The sequence below is a fragment of the Anastrepha obliqua genome, chromosome 1 (assembly GCF_027943255.1).
Source record: "Anastrepha obliqua isolate idAnaObli1 chromosome 1, idAnaObli1_1.0, whole genome shotgun sequence".
Classification (NCBI taxonomy): domain Eukaryota; kingdom Metazoa; phylum Arthropoda; class Insecta; order Diptera; family Tephritidae; genus Anastrepha; species Anastrepha obliqua.
Window position 1 is genome coordinate 165,030,721 of NC_072892.1, and position 20,267 is coordinate 165,050,987.

At 36.0% G+C, this 20,267-nt stretch overlaps 1 protein-coding gene across 1 annotated transcript in view; it reads right to left on the reverse strand.

Annotated features, from left to right (window-relative positions):
- LOC129238271 (disintegrin and metalloproteinase domain-containing protein 12) overlaps positions 1 to 20,267 on the reverse strand; it is a 148,451-nt gene that overhangs the window by 24,108 nt on the left and 104,076 nt on the right. The window contains exon 2 of the mRNA XM_054873313.1: positions 2,345 to 2,475. Within this exon, the coding sequence (XP_054729288.1) occupies positions 2,345 to 2,475 (131 nt within the window). The remainder of the gene's footprint in view (positions 1 to 2,344; positions 2,476 to 20,267) is intronic.

A 20,267-nucleotide genomic window follows, 5' to 3' on the forward strand; every position in this document is an offset into this window, starting at 1 on the left:
CTCGTTACGTGCGACTAGTGTTATCTTTTTGACTTTGCACGAACACTTCGAATGACCCTCGTAATTCAGCAATCAAGAATTTTCCTTACAAAGCGCCATCCATTTTCCAAACGATCCAGAGCATTTCTCAATTCTTTTCGCTGAATTTAAAATAATATTTAATTTTGTTGCCTCGCTTCATTCAAAAAAAAATTATTAACGCACTCTCATTTGAATTCGTTGAAAGAAAAATACTTGCAAAATAACGTTAAAGAAAAATCTTCTTAAAGGGTTAGGGGTAGTCAGAGGCCCGAAAAAATGATGATTTTCAATAATTTTTTTTTGCTAGTCAATTGCTTTATTCTACAAAAATAAAAACATAGAATTAATACATCATGTTTCGACTTGACTTAAGTAAGTTAAGGCTGTTTGTGTGAAGTCCTTCTGAAGAAACGGACTTGCGGTGATCATCACAAGACCTTGGAAATTCATCTAAAATCACTCGGATAAGAGAAATTCATTTTATTAATAGATAATCTTGGCTAACAATATGGCGGCCTCAGGAAATATTTTTCAGATTTTCGAGAAAAAAAAAACTGAAAATTTATTTTAAAAAAATAAACGAAATTTTTGAAAAAAAAACTTCTTTGATCAGGCATGAGTTTCACGAGTTTTTCCAAAGCAGTATACATTTTATTGAAATCTACCAAGCGGTTTTTAAGTTACAGTGATCACCAGTTCAAAAAATATAGTATTGAGAAAAACGCATTTAAAGTTTTGCTATCTGCTCTGGAGCGCCCGAGCGCCCTTTGTTAATTGTTGAATAACTCGAAAAGTATTTGTCGGTTTCATTTCAAGTTTTCACACAATATTTTTAAGACATTATACTTTGAGGAAAAGCAAAAAAATCCAATTTTTTGAAAATTTGACTACCCCTAACCCCTTAAACTAAAATTTATTTGTGTACTTCGAGACGGCTGGTGTCGTAACATAAAAATTTGGCATTTAAGTTTAGCTAGATACCTATGAAATGAGACTTTCAGCTATTGGTACATAGATGTCGCTAGGAGTATTTTTAAACCTTCCCAAATGTCTTGTTTTTTTCGTCTGTCATCTGTTAACAATATTCAGTTCATTGTTTGTTACGTTTCATACAACAATACATTTTTGTCGCTCTTAAAAATGTCGAATTTCGTGCCTTCAAACTACGATTTGCGGACAGCGTTGATTTTCTGTTATCAATTGAAGAAAAACGCTTCTCAAGCTCATCAAATGCTTATAGAAGCTTATGGTGGACATACTCTAAGTAGAGCTCAGTGCTTCAGGTGGTTTGAAAAATTCCGAAGTGGTGATTTTAACGTGGAGAACGAGGACCATGGCCGGTTACCGAAAAAGTTTGAGGACGCCGAATTGCAAGCATTGTTGGATGAAGATGATGGTCAAACGCAAGAAATGATGGCAGAGCAGTTGCCAAACGTTTGAAAGACATGGCCATGATTTTAAAGGTCGGAAGATGGGTGCCGCATGAACTGATAATGTGAAAATGCACCGCCACATCGACCAATTCCCGGTGGAGACGTAAGGTTGGGAACCACTGGTGCATGCGGCTTACTCACCAGACTTGGCGCCTTCCGATTATCATTTGTTTGCACCGATGGGCCACACACTTTCCGAGCAGCGTTTCAATTCTCACGAAGAAGCCAAAAAATGGCTCGATGATTGGTTTGCGGCCAAAGATGGCAAATTTTTTTGGCGCGGCATCCACAAATTGCCGGAGAGATGGGAATAATGTGTCGCTAGCGATGGCTATTATTTTGAAGATTAAATTTGTAACCATTTTTTGTTAATAAACGTTTGAAATTAAAAAAAAGTCTCATTTCATAGGTATCTACCTGGTAGCTGCACTTTTTTGGGTTGAAATGGATACTGGCACATAGGCTGAATATTTATTTCAAGTCTGGCTTATTTAGTTGAAAATTTCGCGGAGCTTTTTGAATGGGCGAAACACTAATTTTTCTTTCTATTTATTTCTATTATTTATTATTTTTATTTTGTAATTCAAAACTGGTTCAACAGTAGAACAACAAATTAATTTATTGCTATTATTAATCATTTAAATTGTTGTTTTGTCGTTAAACCGGTGTTGGCGCACAAAATAGAAACATGAAAACTAAATATTTGAAGTCCATTAAAAAAGTTTAAAATACGAAAACTAAATATTTGAAGTCCATTAAAAAAGTTTAAAATACGAAAACTAAATATTTGAAGTCCATTAAAAAGTTTAAAATAATTTTATATTCTTTAAAAATATGCTTGCACTTGGATCACCCTATGCATTTTGGTGACTCCAAAAACTCTTACTCACCTCCGCATCCAATGTACTTCGCAAGGCTCGTTTATGTCGCCCATGCAGAATTTCGGGGCGTATCACGGAATGACTTGAGAACTCATTAAGGGCAGGAAAAAAATCCCCAGTCTGTGGATATGATGAATGTGCTGGAAAAATAATTAAAATAAAAAGAAAATGAGCAAACTTGAATTACATGGAATTAGTTAAATTAGTGAAGGAAAAAAGTGTGAATCCCTACCGAGTGACAACAACTAAGCAATGAAGGCGGAAAAAATAGAAAGTAACGCAAGTATATATAACCAAAATAGTTTCAACACCTTTACAAAGGCTGCAGATGCAAATAGATAGGCAGCGAGAGGTAGGCAGGGAGTTACAAATTAACGAAAATTTAGATACTTAATGACATTTTAAATGCTTACGGGCCAACAACAAAGATTATAATAAAGATTTACGCACATGCAACCAGGAACAGCATTCGTGCAGCAGACAACCGCACACTTAATGTATATATGTAAACCATAAATATTCGAATACGTATATGTATATGTGTGTGTGTGTGTATGTGCGCATGCGAGTGTGCACTAGAGATGCACAAGCTGATATGCGACACAAAACATTGACATTGACAGACTTTAGTAGTTCAGATTTATGCAATAGCCAACAAGCTGTGACGCCGTAGAGCGCAAGGAAGGCGAGTGCATAGTTGTGTGTGAGTGTGTGTGTCCGTGTGCGTCTGTGTGATGTGTGCTGTTAAAGCTAACTATGGATGTAGGCAAGAGACACCCGCTGCAACAACCCACGATAATTGAACCTGAGAAACTGTGGTTAGTCTCTAATTACATGGCATTAGATGGCAGCACAAGGTGCGTGTCTGTGGCCAAACGAAGCAAACGCATATGTGCTTATGCATGTGTGCGTATGTAGATATGCCCACTTAGAAATATACTCTATGTTCGTTTCCATATGTGTAACAACAGGCAGCTGAGCAACCGGCTTAACCCTTGGCGAACAAGTAAATAATTGTAAGTGTTGGGTATGAGATGTTGGGCAGAGATGCGCAGATAAGATATGCTAACAAGGCATACAACGTTTGTGTGTATGTGTAGCCACTTTACAAGTGCTGAATGTTGTTTTTCTAGTTATATCAGTGTTTGCATTTAGCTTGTAAGCCACTATCGAAGAGCATCGACAATTTTGTGAACACTCAAACGATTTGCGGTAATGATGAATAATGAGCGAATTAAATTTGCATCTACTAACAGTGGCTGCCGCTATGGCGTGACAAAGCTGAATATGAGGAAACCATGTCACAACGAAAACAGAAGCCGGTTTAATAAAAATTGTTCAGTAATAATAATAAAAATTACGCGAATTAACAACAGCTGACATCAGCACGTATTCGCATGAGCAAACTCGAAAATAACTACAGTAAAATATTGAAAAAGAAAAATATTAAAGATAAAAAAGAAAAAAAGCAAAACAGAACGAAAAACAAAAACATTGTAATAATCTTTTATAAAACGTGCTGCAAAAGTTTTGTCGTGTTGACAGCACTTGACAACAATTACAAAAAAAAAAAAATAAACAAAAATGAAAATCGACAAAAATTTCGACAATATTTCAAAAAATTTTACTTAAAGCTTGGTGAATGCTGTAAAGGCAAGGGGAGAGCATAAACTTGAATTTCTGTTTTTGAAAGGTCAAAAAACGGTAAGTATGCGTATGGCGACGCACAGTGTGTCGGGTAAGAAATGAAACTTTTTTTTCCAATTTCAAACGTTTATTAACAAAAAAATGGTTACAAATTTAATCTTCAAAATAATAGCAATCGCCAGCAACACATTTTCCCCATCTCTCAGGCAATTTGTGGATGCCACGCCAAAAAAAATGGCCGTCTTTGGCCGCAAACCAATCATCCAGTCATTTTTTGGCTTCTTCGTGAGAATTGAAGCGCTGCTCGGAAAGTGCGTGGCTCATCAATGCTAACAAATGATAATCGGAAGGCGCCAAGTCTGGTGAGTAAGCCGCATGCAGCAGAGGTTCGTATCACAATCGTACGTCTCCACCAATTCTCGGGTCGCTCTTGTTCGATGTGGCGGTGCATTGTCATCAAGCATCATGCGGCACGCATGCCCATGTCTTTCAAACGTTTGGAAATGGTTTTTTGGGTCACTCCCAACTGCTCTGCCATCATTTCTTGCGTTTGACCATCATCTTCATCCAACAATGCTTGCAATTTGCTGTCCTCAAACTTTTTCGGTGGCCGGCCACGGTCCTCGCTCAGAATTTTTCAAACCACCTGAAGCACTGTGCTCTACTTAGAGTATGTCCACCATAAGCTTCTATAAGCATTTGATGAGCTTGAGAAGCATTTTTCTTCAATTGATACAGAAAATCAACGAGGTCCGCAAATCGTAGTTTGAAGGCACGAAATCCGACATTTTTAAGAGCGACAAAAATGCATTGTTGTATGAAACGTTAAAAACAATTAACTGAATATTGTTGACAGATGATAGACGAAAAAATACTCCTAGCGACATCTATGAACTAATAGCTGGAAGTCTCATTTCATAGGTATACACCTGGTACATATAAAGGATGATCAGATTGGAGGCACATTTTCCAATAGGGGTTTTTTACAAGATAACGTGTGACTACTGTCAAACTAAATTCACAACTTTTATCAGTATTTAACGATATTTCGTCATGGAAAAACTTACGCTTCAACTACAAATCGTAGAATTGCATTACGAAAATCGAAGCAGTATGAAAAGTGTTCTGGCTCAATGGCTACGTCAAGAAGCAAAATTGCCATATTTGGGCTGAAGAGCAACCCGAAGCCATTTCAGAGTAGCCAGCACATCACTTAAAAACAACCGCTTGGTACAGTCTAAGGGGCTGGAGGAATCATCGACCCACATTTCTTCAGAAAAAAGGCTGGCGCCAATGTAACACTGAATGGCGGACGCCATCGCGCCATGATAAACAACTTTTTGATGCCTGAAATTGAAGCCCATGATGTCCACAACATTTACAGCATTTGGATCCAACAAGACGGCGCTACTTTCCATACAGCTCGAGAAACAATAGAGCAATGGATTTACTGCCTCGTCGTTGCGTCGTAATTTTTCTCTCGTCTCGGACCAGTGGATTGGCTCCCAAGATCGTATGAATCACGCCTTTCGACCTTTATCTTTGGGGGCATGAAAAGCTTGAATGCTTTGTGGATAAACCAGCTTCGATTGAGGCATTGGAAGCCAACATTACTAAAGTTATTCATGAGATGCCGACCGAAGTCCTCCAGCGAGTTGCGAGTCATTCCAAATTGGCGCTTACGGATGGCCGAATTATGGCGCAATTATAGCGAACATTTCTAAGGAATTATCTTTAAAAAATAAAAGACATGAATGCATCTCCACAAAAATAATAAAGATTTCCACTCAGTAGACCATGCAAAAAGGCGACCCCTACACTAGCTAGAATATCAAAATTAACCATTTATTAAGTAAAAATAATTTTTGTGCTCATTGGTAATCTTTTTTTACCTTTGTGCCCTCCATTGCTTGCCTGTTAGTTTACCGCAGTTTTCTAGTTCAGTCAGGGTGAAGAATAATTCAGGACGCCATTTGCGAAAATTAAAATTTATAAATTTTTCGATAGGGTGATTAATTTTGCACCACTTTTACGCCATACTACAACTAAAATAATTGAAAAAAGAGGTTGTCTGCAAAGTCGGTTTACTGACGATAGTTTAACGTGATAACGTCATAAGAAAATACTGATTGAATGGTTGCATTTTTCAAAAGAAAATTTTAATTTTATTTGTTTGATACATATTTTGTATGGATATAGAGAATGAGTTAACATTAACATAACTTATACTTTAACATAACATAACATAACATAACATAACATAACATAACATAACATAACATAACATAACATAACATAACATAACATAACATAACATAACATAACATAACATAACATAACATAACATAACATAACATAACATAACATAACATAACATAACATAACATAACATAACATAACATAACATAACATGACATAACACAACACAACACAACACAACACAACACAACACAACATAACATAACATAACATAACATAACATAACATAACATAACATAACATAACATAACATAACATAACATAACATAACATAACATAACATAACATAACATAACATAACATAACATAACATAACATAACATAACATAACATAACATAACATAACATAACATAACATAACATAACATAACATAACATAACATAACATAACATAACATAACATAACATAACATAACATAACATAACATAACATAACATAACATAACATAACATAACATAACATAACATAACATAACATAACATAACATAACATAACATAACATAACATAACATAACATAACAAATTACCCCGTATTAAAGCACTTATCAACAGCTTTCATTTGATACCCATATTGTACATACACAACCAAAGGTTACCCGGGTCCACGTTTTGACCTATATCTCGAGACCATATCTACCAATATGTACCCAAACAATACGGAAACCATCTTCAATACCTCCTTAACAATGTGTGTAAGTTTGGTTTAATTCGGTGCAAAGACCCGGCGGGTCCACGTTTTGGCATATATTTCCAGACCCTAGTCATCAATAGGTATGAAAATTACCCCCTATTAAAGCACTTATCAACAGCTTTCATTTGATATCCATATTGTACAAACACATTCTAGGGTCCACGTTTTGGTCTCTATCTCGAGACCCTAGTCACGGAGCGGATGGAAATACTCTGAACTAAAGCATTCACCAACAGCTTCCATTTGATACCCATATTGTACATACACATCCGAAGGTTACCCGGGTCAACGTTTTGACCTATATCTCGAGACCCTATCTACCAATAGGTATTCAAACTATACGGAAATCATCTTCAATACCTACTTAACAATGTGTGTAAGTTTGGTTTAATTCGGTGCAAAGACACGGCGGGTCCACGTTTTGGCATATATTTCCAGACCCTAGTCATCAAGAGGTATGAAAATTACCCCGTATTAAAGCACTTATCAACAGCTTTCATTTGATACCCATATTGTACATACACATCCGAAGGTTACCCGGGTCCACGTTTTGACCTATATCTCGAGCCCTATTTCCAAAATAAAATATAATCCATGTTACTCGTGATGTAGCTTTCGAATGGTGAAAGAATTTTTAAAATCGGTCCAGTAGTTTTTGAGCCTATTCATTACAACCAAACAAACAAAGTTTTCGTCTTTATAATATTAGTATAGATATGGTAAATATTACCATACATTTTTTCCTTCAGATATAATAAAAAAATAATAATAATAACATTAAAACAACAGGTATTATTAACAAACTTGGTTTTATTTGAAATTCTCAAGTAAATCAAAATAATAATAATCAATAAGAAGGCATATGCCAATACAAATACGTGAATTTATATATGTACATATGCGCATATACATACATACATATATACGCTCACTTAAGTAGGGGAGAGCAAGATGTCGAACGTTGCCGTTCGTTTGCTTTGTTTGCTTTGTCGTTCCTTCCGCTCTTTCGCTTGCAGTTCATTCAATGCAATGAGCAAGGTAACTACATATGAGCAAGGTAACTACATATGAGCAAGGTAACTACATATGAGCAAGGTAACTACATATGAGCAAGGTAACACTAATATGAGCAAGGTAACTACATATGAGCAAGGTAACTACATATGAGCAAGGTAACTACATATGAGCAAGGTAACTACATATGAGCAAGGTAACACTAATATGAGCAAGGTAACTACATATGAGCAAGGTAACTACATATGAGCAAGGTAACTACATATGAACAGTAATGAGCAAGGTAACACTAGTATGAGCAAGGTAACGGCAATGAACAGTAATGAGCAAGGTAACGACACATTTTTTCGTGCGTGCAGCCTGTTAAATCGAATTATAAGACGTTATCACGTCAAAACTTCCTTAGAAAAAGTTGAATGGGGTTTAGCGAGCATTGATTTACTGGCAACAGAGCGGTAGGAACTAAGATGTGGTATACAATAGAATCGGGTACTGGTGGCCATGAACCTTGGAACAAAAAAAAAATTGTCTGCTCAATACAAAAGTATCGATATATTATACTTTAAGATCCGACTGTAAATGCCGAAGATGTTACGAAAAATGTAAAAGGGCGGCCCTTACGTTTGGGGAAAAAAATAAAAATAAATCGGAAAAATACTTCAGACTCAGGGCTCAGCACTACTATACGGTTCGATACAACCATTTAAAGGTGGGTGACAGAACGCTTCAAAACGATTTTTGACAGTATTAAGCCAGTTATGTTATGCGAGGAAAAAAAGAGAAAATTCGCTACATTCTTCAACAGCAATACGACCAAAGTGAAAAGCCGGAAGCGGAGGCTAAAAAACTTCGAGCTATTTATGGACCTAATACAGTATTGTATGCAACAACAAAGCGGTGGCTCTAAAGATTCATTTCTGGTATGGCATAGACGCCGAAGATGTGGCATGCGTTGTTGGGTCAAGTGTCGAAACTGTCAATGAAATCATGGAAATTGTGGAGTCAGACCTGTCGTATTCTGCAACTTCGAATTAACTGAGCAGACTGATTATATCGTCGATATGAAGCGTGATAATAGTCAGCACTTTTTATTTACACTTAAGTCGGTGCTTCTTTTGATGTCTGTTTGGCATATAAATTTACTGTATGCCCCTTGAATAATCACTGAAAGCATCTGATGTGAGTATAGTACGCTTAACTTCTCATGTTCCCCGTAAGCAAATCACAGGCAGAACTTTTAAACAACTTTTTCTATCACCTGGTGTTTCATAGTCGGGATTTCGAACATGGACACTGCTGAATGGTAGTCATACACCAACCCATTCTTCTAAGGCGGTCACCGTAGAATTGGCTTACAAATGGTGTTTATGCCACTGAACAAGTATGAAATCGGGGATAAAATTTAGGATTTACGACACATAAGTCTTGAAGAGGAAGAGAAAAAAAATTCGATGACGTATCTAGTCGTCCAGTCTACGACGCAATCAAGCATATGCGCTTCTGCAAAATGATCACCAGAGGCCTGAACGAAGCAATAATTTCGAGAAATATAATGCATCTTTATAAAAAATATTCAATTTCAAGTGAGTGCAAATAAGCGATTTTCACGTAAGGCGCCAAAATTTTATTCACTATTTTCTCACGTAAAAAATACTGTGCAAAGAATTTTCGTCTAGCAGCTTCCTTTTTAAACTCCCCTCGCACCACTCTATCTAGACTACGACACGCATTAAGATGACAAGGTTTAAAATAAATTCTCAAAAATCTTTGTGAACTTTTCATGGGAATTATGTGTGAGACGCATGAATTTTCCACGCGCCAACGATGGAAGACGACGAACGCCAGCAAATTGACAGCAGAGAAAACACTCGACCACAGCGACTAGGGCCAATTTTGCCACACTTCCGAATGGCGGCAAGTCTATAGGCATGACGCACAACTAATTAATGCCTGGCATTCTATAGGGGGATCGTAGAATATAAATACCTGACACACTCATAGGTATATATGTGCATGCATACATATGTACATTAAATCACACACACATATACTCTGTGCGTCTTATTTTTTATAAATCCACCGTGAAGTGTTGAGAATATTTTTAGGCATACACAAGTTCATACATACATATTTTGTGCTGCTTCACTGGAATCGCGAGCCTCCCGAATATTGGCTGCTGTGCGCAGAGACGGCGGTGGCGTAGGGTGTTTTGTGCTGTGCGGTTTGCTTTTTGAAAGAAATGAAGTCCCAATCACCAGAGAAAAGCAGGCCAGTTTGGCTTATTTACGCACTCGCTCAAGAGCAAGCTGACACAGACGGACATTGCGTAAGTTAAAAAAATATTGGTGTGAAAAAATTTCGATACGCATTGTTAAGGCAAATTTGATAAATACGTAATGCGATTTTGCTATTAAGTGAAAAATATTTGCCATAGTTTGATCGTATTTTCAACTTGGCACGATTAAATTGATATTTTTTTAAATTTTTGTTATGTTAATTCTGGTGACTTATAGAAAGGCAGAGATCTAATTAGAAATAGAAAATATAAATTTGGATAGGCAAAATTAAGGGGCCAAGTATACAAAGGTATAGTGATAGGGTAAGGAAAAATATAAGCGTAAGGCATAAGGAAAAGGATAGGGATAAGGATAAAGACAAGGGATACGGAAAGTGAAAGAGATAAGCATAGGGATGGCGACAGGGATAGGGATAAGGATAGGGATAGGGATAGGGATAGGGATAGGGATAGGGATAGGGATAGGGATAGCGACAAGAATGAAGATAAAGATAGGAATAAATATTAAGATAAAGATAACGATAATATACAGATAAAAATAAAGATAAAGATAAAGATAAAGATAAAGAAAAAGATAAAGATAAATGTAAAGATAAAGACACAGATAAAGATAAAGAAAAAGGTAAAGGTAAAGATAAAGATAAAGATAAAGACACAGATAAAGATTAAGATAAAGATAAGGATAAAGATAAATATAAATATAAAGATAAAAATAAAGATAAAGATAAAGATAAAGATAAAGATAAAGATAAAGATAAAGATAAAGATAAAGATAAAGATAAAGATAAAGATAGAGATAGAGATAACGATAAGATAAAGATAAAAATAAAGATAAAGATTGAGATAAAAATGAAGATAGAGTTAAGGGTATAGATAAAGATAAGGGCTAGGGACAATGAAAGGGATGGCGATAAGTATAACGATGAGATGAAGGATAATGGTAGGTATAGTAATAAAGAGAGCTACATATATGTTGATGGAATGGCGGCCGCCGTAGCCGAATGGGTTGGTGCGTGACTACCATTCGCAATTCACAGAGAGAACGTCGGTTCGAATCTCGGTGAAACACCAAAATTAAGAAAAACATTTTTCTAATAGCGGTCGCCGCTCGGCAAGCAATGGCAAACCTGCGAGTGTATTTTTGCCATGAAAAAGCTCCTCATAAAATTATCTGCCGTTCGGAGTCGGCTTAAAACTGTAGGTCCCTCCATTTGTGGAACAACATCAAGACGCGCACCACAAATAGGAGGAAGAGTTTGGCCAAACACCCAAAAAGGGTGTACGCGCAAATTATATATATATATATATGTTGATGGAAAGGAGTAGATATATTAGTAGTGATTGCGAGAGGGACAGAAATAGGGACAGATTTCACACTGATAAAAATGGGAACGAATTTGTGAATAAAAGTAAATAATTTTAAAAGCAAAATAATATTAACACCCATTAATGCCGGAGAATAAAAGCAGTGGGCCAATTTTTGTGATTTTTTATGCACCAGGCACTTTCGCCCTTCATATGCTAAATGGCTCACTTCTGCAAACAGAGACTCAAAGAGACTCGAGACAACTGCAATTCTTTGTAAAAGAAAAGTGTACATTTGAAATGTTTGATCCATGCAATGAGCATTATTATATTGAGAATGGGAAAAATCCGGCAATAATCACAACCATCTTCCACATATTAGCAATTTTTTAAATTATTATTATTGTCCAGTAACTAATGGAACAAAATTTGGTCACTGATAGAAGAAGGCATATTTTACAGGAAATATATGGTACTTTTAATACTAAAATCTTACTTAAGCGCAGGCTAATCACCTACTCTGTCAGAAATCAAAATTGGTTAACGAAACCAACGCAGACAAGTCTTGTCGAGGCCCTATGCTCCCGAGAGGAGTGAACAAAGAAAACAAAAAACATACTTAAATCAATGCCCTTTTTTAGATGAATACAAATTCTAGTAAAATATTTTTTATGAATTATAAGTATACACAGAATACAAAATAAAGATTAATTAAAAAACAAAAATATGAGAAAATTTATATCGAAGGAAATTCAGCTGTGAGCTGGTACTTTTGAATAAATATCTGTGTCTGGAAATTGCTTTATTTAATTAAACCAAAGCTGATATGCAATAAGAGAAGTAAAGAATGTGGCTAAAACTAGTAGCCAGTTTTTTTAATTAAAAAAAAATTAGTACAAAACTAAAATTTTAAAATCAGCCAGTATGACACAGAATAGCTTAGGCTGACCTTGGCTGATCAACATGAATACCGAGTAAAGAATAGCAAGACTGTCTTCTTTATTGTCAAAATATCACGAATATACCGAAGGACACAACTGATTTACCTATCATGTCCGACCGACTATTGCAGATCCTCCTGCCATTAAGCAGATGGAACTGTAGACAGCTGATTGGACTGATGACGGACGGGCGAAACACATGGAAACGGTAGGCATCTCAGACAACGCACTCTGTCCAGCATGTGGAGAGGAGGATGAGACGACGGATCACTCTCTGTGCATCTGCCCAACCTTCGCTCGAATCAGGCTGGAGGTTTTACCACTGATGTGTTAAGAAATTCCGCAAGGCTCCTTGGCATCACAAGATCAATTCAGATTTCTTAGCAGGTCTGAGTGCTGTCCTTGCTAGTTGTAACGAAAAAAAAAACACATACAGAATGCAAAGATGTGACCAATATCAAGCTATTAATCGGCTCTGAGCGAATTAGAAGGAATCAACTGATTTGCTGACGTAATAAGGGAGATGACAGCGGTTTGTTTGCAACAGAGGGCGGCAAAAACTGAGTTTGTGTTGGTGATATACAAAAAAATAGAAGCAGCCACTGCCAATTTCACTTAGTTGCCGTCTTACCAACGACTGATTGAAGGAGTGTGTGAATACGTGTGAAATGAGGCGGTAGAAATCTGCAGCCGAGTACTTAATGAAGTTACAGTGGTAGTTACTCTCACAATGTTGCTTCGGATGGGCAAACCTTGTATTCTATCATTCTTGGCCAAAATTTTGTATGAAGGTGTAGGCTTTAGATCCTTCTCGTGATGCATCGTTTAGGCAGTTTAGAGTAAATTGCTGATCCTCTAGTCCGTCATTTAAGTAAGCACCTCACTGAGGAGAGAATCCCAGAAAAGTAAGTCGCGTTCTTCAAAACGCTGCACAGTGACAAGGCGGATGATGTAGACTAAGCGGCAAAGTAGCAAAAAAATGTTTCAAATATAAGTTTATTGCACAATTTTTATTACAATTCCTGCGATTGTTTGTTGAGGCAACCGTTAAAGACAAATATGTATGTACGCTGGATATATTAACATACATACATACATTTCTTTACACGCACAAGTTTTTCAAGGTTTTTGTTTTGCCAGCCGTGCAGTTATGGTATTTTTCAAATCGTAATTAAGTCGCGAGAAAATGTGGTGCAGAGCAAAATGCTAATGACTTTGCCATCCACATCCCCAAGAATGGAAAAGTTATTTAAAAAAGTGGACTTAATTATTCGTATGTGCGTATGTGTGTATGCACTGTTTTAAATATTCAGCCTCACGCACATCTGTGAATGTATTAGTGAGCACATATTGTACTTACATACGTCGTGATGACGGCAGAATTCCATTATAAACTGCTTACCCCACAGACAGCGTTGAAGAGTAATTAAGCAAACAGGCGCAGCCGAAGGACATTTGGTATTCTGCACCTACGCACACACATACATACATACATACACATATTGAGACATGTAGAACGCACATTCGAGTATAGGAAAAGTGCAATAAAATAAGAAATGCACTGACAGAAAACAGAAATGAACGATGAAAGCAGAGGAGGCAGAAATATCAAAAATAAAATAAAACAAAAATCGTTATGTGATTGTAGCGAACGTAAATAAATTAAATGTAAACAAGACTTAAGAGAAATATCCTGATGATGTAAACAAAAGTAAGGCAAACACATACGTACATATGTACATATTTGTATATTTTTATGCATATTTTAACCTTCCTTCAACTCTTAAGAAAAAATATACATACACATGAACAAAAGCGTTCTTTATTCAAGCAGCTTTTTGCAAAAATTTGTATTTAAAAACATTTTTTTTACCGATATTTCATAGTTTTCCTCATTACACTCAATAACGAAATTCATATGGCAGCTTTAAGGCGTTCAGAGGCATGAAAAAATTATTATTTCTGATAATTTTTTTAACAGCAATGTATTTTTTAAAACCAATAATACAGAGTCATTAAATAATATTCTAACTTGTATTCGTAAAATTAAAAACAAAAGTAATAAGTAAAGGGGTTTTCAAAAGTGATGCCAGTATTGAATAATTTTTAGACGGTTTTTGTTTTTTTTTTTGGTTTTTTTTTTTTGTCGGGACAACTAGCAAGTGCAGCACTCAGACATTAATCTTGAGGCAAAAAAATTGTTGAGCAAAATTTGTTTTCCAGCATAATGTTACTATTAAATCAACGCATAGTACAGGGTTCGAGTGCCGGTACGAGTGTAACCAACTTCAGACCACTTCCGCTCATGCATCAGCTGTCTTATATAGGGTCCGCCATATAACTTTACGGAATTAAAAATGCTATAAAAAAGAAACCACTCAATATTTTTCCAAACAGTTTTTTTTATTTTGAAGTACAATCCTTCCGGTTAATGATGGAACACAACATCATTCATATGGCTGCCTCGGCTAGCCATGCACCATCCCATACGATTGGTCCAATTTTTCAACACATTTTCGATTGTATTCGATTGTAACGACGGTGAACTGATGTTCCTGGTGATTCACGAACACTCTCGGCCACAGCAGCAATATTTTCGGGTGTACGCACGGTTTTTGGTCGGTCACGCGTTGGTTTGTCAATAAGCAACCCAGTTTCTCTTACTTTTTTTCGCAAAGTAACGCACATACGCTTCATTCGGTGCTTTTCTTCTTCCCATTGCCGTACGTAATTTTCGTACACATTCTGCAACATTACCAGGATTTTCAAAGTAATGTCGCAATATTTCCCAGCGTATACCCAACCATTTTCGTTCAGCGCAAGAATAAAACTAATTTTCTGTCAAATCAGATGACAGCTAAGTGTTACCATTCTTCAAATAATACCTAGTTCAAATCCCTAACGATAGATGGCGGGCCCTGTAGTTGGCTAAATGACAGTCCAGACTATTATTTACAAGCGCGCGGTAGCATTTTCCCGAGAGTAAACGCGAAAAAAAATCAGTAATGGATTTCAAACGTATTTGTATAGAAAATCACAACCAGCGATTGTTCGTGATCTTGAGCACCTCAAAGTAAATAAAGTTTTTTTTATCGCGCCATTACTCGTTACAATGTTACTGGTAGCATCGTGAAACTTCATGGAGGTGGTCATCAAAGGACTGCAACGTCACGTGAAATGGTTCAAAACGTGAATAAGCGACTTAAGCGAAATCCCCGACGAAGTGCCAATCATATGGCGAAAGAACTGAAAATATCTGACCGTAGCATTCGCCGCATACTGAAAAATTATTTCAAAGTCAAGCCTTACAAGATCCAAAAGGCGAATGATCTCCCACCAGAGCAGCAACAAGTCAAACTTGAGAGAGCGACGGAGTTGCTCCGCTTGGTCGAAAGCGGTCAATTACCAACATTGTGTTTTCTGACGAGAAAATTTTTCAAATTGAGCGATTTGTAAACTTCCAAAAGATTCACTAGTCTCGAGGCGCTGGGAAAAGCCATTGTCCGCGAGTTGGCCCAAATACCTGCAAGTCACATTCGAGCAGCATGCGATTCGTTTCTGGACCGTCTCAAGGCCATAGTCAAGACAAAATGTGGTCATATCGAGCAAAAGTAAATTGATTCTTAATTTTGTATTATTTTCACACATTTTTTACTCTGAATTGAATAAAAGTAATTTTCCAAACTTAATTTATGGCGTTTTTAATTGGTTACACTTCGAGTGCCGAACCCTGCACATCGTGACAAATACGGCTTACTAAAGATTTCTAGCGGACAATTTTTAAAAGTTTTTACTTTACGTAGGCTGGGGGTACAATTAAACGAGGTTTAGGAAATTCAGATAAACTAAGAATGCTACCGGCATTCTCACTCACCATTGTAGTTTGCGCAGTCATCCGCACAGGATTGAGATATGGCCCACCCATTAATCGAACAATCCTCAGAGACACCAGAACATCTTCTCCTTAAATGTGCCACTATAGCGCGGAGATGGTTGACACATATCGGTTGATTGCACCAAGAACAATGGCACATACGCTCAGCCAGGCTGGGTTAGGTCTGATTTAAATTTATTAAGGAAACTTCAAGCAGTAGTTATTACGGCACAGAGTCAATTTAATCAATTAACGAACGGAAACAATGAAAGAAAAGGCAACAAGAAGCGGGGAAATTCTCGTTATCTAAAAACGTGTGCGTTCGATGCATATCGATTGTTGAAATTTATTGAGCAAAAAAGCCAAATTGCAAACGAAAGCAAAATTAATTTTTTTCCAGCAATTAATTTTTTTCATAAGTAACAGTTTTAAATTACAAATGCCATATGAAATTTGGCTTTGATTTAATTAAAAAAGCAAAAAATATTGTTTTCGCATGAATTCAAAACTACAAGAAGACTTTTTCTGAATTAAATAAAGTAATGATTGTTTTTTTAAATTAATGAAAAAAGCCGTCAGCAATAGAAAAATAAAACGAGTTTTACGTCGCTTAAAACTGGCACTTATTTCAGTAAAATTTCATGAGTCATATGACTGCGTACCCAAAAATACACGAAAAATTCACATGAAAAAGTTAAAATATTTTCATTAAAAATATTAAATTTCAATGAGTTTTTCTAAATTAAACAATAAGTTAAAAAATTGAGTTTTTCTAAATTTTGTGCAAAGTTTCAAAGTTTGATTTGTTTGGTTCTGTAAATATAATATTTTGAAAAAAACTTCCATGCACCCATTTACGTTCATCAATGTCTGTTTCTTCTCATTTAATTATTAACCGCCAATGGCCTCCAGCCGCAAGGATACGCCTCCTCGGGCGCTACTGATTTACTTCCACATGTGCATGTGTGTGTATCTATAGGTTCATACATATATGTGAACGCAAAGGCATGTATGTATGTATGCGCATCACAGCAGGCGCCACAGCGTAAATCTTTGACTGCAGCGCTGACAGCCCCGACCGAGGGCGAGGACAACACAGAAAATCAATATCACAAAAATTTCCTGGCGCTACTATGCCACTGCGCGGAAGGGTGTAACTGATGCGTCAAAGTAAATATTTCGACATTTTATGGCAAGAAATACAAGCATATAGATGCCGCATACATTCTGTCAAAAAAGAACCAGGAATTGGTTAATGGAGCATGAATTATTTATTACAAGCTGGTGCCTGCTGGTAGGATTTTTAAAAGTCTATTCTCGTGCCTTAACACGTGTCAGTCTGGTGTGTCAAATTGACTACAACATCGCATCATTTTTTGCCAAAACTCAGCCTAGGTTACGCTGATCTGTAAAAATATGTCACTTAGACCCCTAAGGTTCATTATGTTGCCAGTGCTACTTATCTGGAGTCGAAGATATTATTTTATATAATTCTTAATGCGCGTCTTCATGAGTTTTAACACGCCATTTAGGAAGTTTGTAGTTTTGGTATTCCAAGTTCTTAGCATAATTTTGGCAGTTTTGTACGAGGTTGAGTGTTCCCATATCCACTGCGTTTCCATAGCTAGTTTCTCATTTATTTCAGCTTTCAGAAAAGATGGGTGTGTGAAACACCCTCGGTTTTTTATAATTTTTAAAATCAATAGAAAGATTCAGAAGTTTTGATGTCGTAGCTGGCTTGATGAGATAAGTTTTTAAAATCAATAGCGGTTAGCGTCCAATGTAAGAAGAATATAAATAGATGGGCCTATTTTATATAATAAAGCAATTTTACTACCTTTTGCATTACAAAATAAATGGCAACGCCATTCAAAAAATTCTTAATCACAATTTTCGTGATATCTACATCCTAATACTTAATTCATCTACCATATACATTAAATTACTATTTTCACCTTAAGCGTTAGGTGGCAACGCCATACACAAATAATTTTAATTAAAAATATATTATTTTGAGCACTTTTTATTTGATATCCGTGCATTGCCTTAATTTACTTGTTGTTAATTTATACTCTTTTTTTAGATTAGATGACAACGCTATTTACAAATTATATTGGATTAGAGCAGTCTGTATTTATGTATATATATATATATTATGTTTTTACAATTAATGTTGTTTTGTGAACAATTATTTAATTTACACAAAAAAAAATAGGTGGCAACCCCAGATAAAATTGTATATTTAATGAAAGCCTGTTTAAACACCTTTCATTTAATAGCCATATCTTTACACATCTGCAATTTTTCAAATAAAATTCAGATGGCAACGCTATCAAAAAAGTTGTTTTTGGAATAGAGCTTTCTTAAAAAAATGTCCATTGTTGGCCACGCATGCCTTTATTACATTCTTTTAAATTACTTTTTTTAAGTACAAACAGGTGGCAACACTCAGATAAAAATACATATTTTATTAAGGCCTGTTTACACGGCTTTTATTCGATATCCATATCAAATTTGCTATTTTTGCAATAAAATTCAGAAGACAAGGCTGTAAAAAAGTTATTTTTGGAATAGAGTTTTCTTACAAAAAGTTGCCTTGATACCCATGCATGCCTTTATAACATTCTTTTGAATTACTTTTTTAAGTGTAAACAGGTGGTAACACTCAGATAAAAATGCATATTTTATTAACACATTGACTGCCACGTCGGCCATATATGTGTGACACTGTATTATGCGGTTTACGCCACGTCGGACAGATATGTCCGACACGACTATTATTCTCTCTCGCCATGTCACACAGCAACGATTGACGATAAATATGATTTTATTGCAATAATAAAATATGGCTTCCCATGAAATTTCTGTTATAGTGGCTTCGGCGCAGCTCAAAAAAAATTTTTCTTTTCGACATTCCGTAAGACAAATATTATCAACCAATATAACGCGATGAAGTCTTCTTGTTTACTGAGCATGTAATAAACTTTTACTTGTTTCTGTTTGCAAAAATCACGGATTCAAACATCAAAATACATTGTCGTCATATAACGTTGTTTGGTGTTTGTTTGCAAAAACAACATACTCCCAATTGTTTTGTTTTTGCAAAACGAAGCAGAGCTTGTATGACGACGATGTATTTTGATGTTTAGCCAATGTTTTTGTCGTGCATATATATATGTCCGCCATGGCCCTGAGTTAAAAAAAAAGTCGGTAGGCGCCACGTCGAACATATATGTGTGACATACTAATTAGTTAAAAATTGCCTGTTTCTAAGCAGAAAATATTACCAGCACTACCCTAAATTCCAATTTTTACGTCTCTGATGAGATTTAAAAAAAAAAATGCTGTGGCCCAGAGCATCTTATTTGCTGAAAGTGCCTTGGCAGTCAATGTGTGAAAGCATGTTTAAACACCTTTCATTTGATATCGATATCAAATTGCTATTTTTGCAACAAAATTGAGGTGGCAACACTGTAAAAAAATGTTGTGTGGAATACAGCTTTCTCAAAACAATGTGCGTTGTTACCCATACATGCCCATACTATATTCTTTTAAAGTACTTTTTTTACTTTTTTAAGTGTAAACAGGTGGCAACGCTCAGATAAAAATGTTTATTTTATTAAAGCCTGTTTAAACACCTTTCATTTGATACCCATATCAAATTGCTATTTTTGCAATAAAATTCAGGTGGCAACGCTGTGAAAAAATGTTTTTGGATTCATTTACTTCAATTTATTCTTGATATCATCTTCATGGTTTTGTGCTGCTTGTACGAGCTGTCCAATTGTGCGCAGTCCAGTCTATTCTCTTGTATTCCTTAGCCAAGCCATATGCTTCCTTTCTATGCCTATGTATTTGGGTCCACGCATGATATGCCCGAAATATACGGGTTTTTGACGCTTTA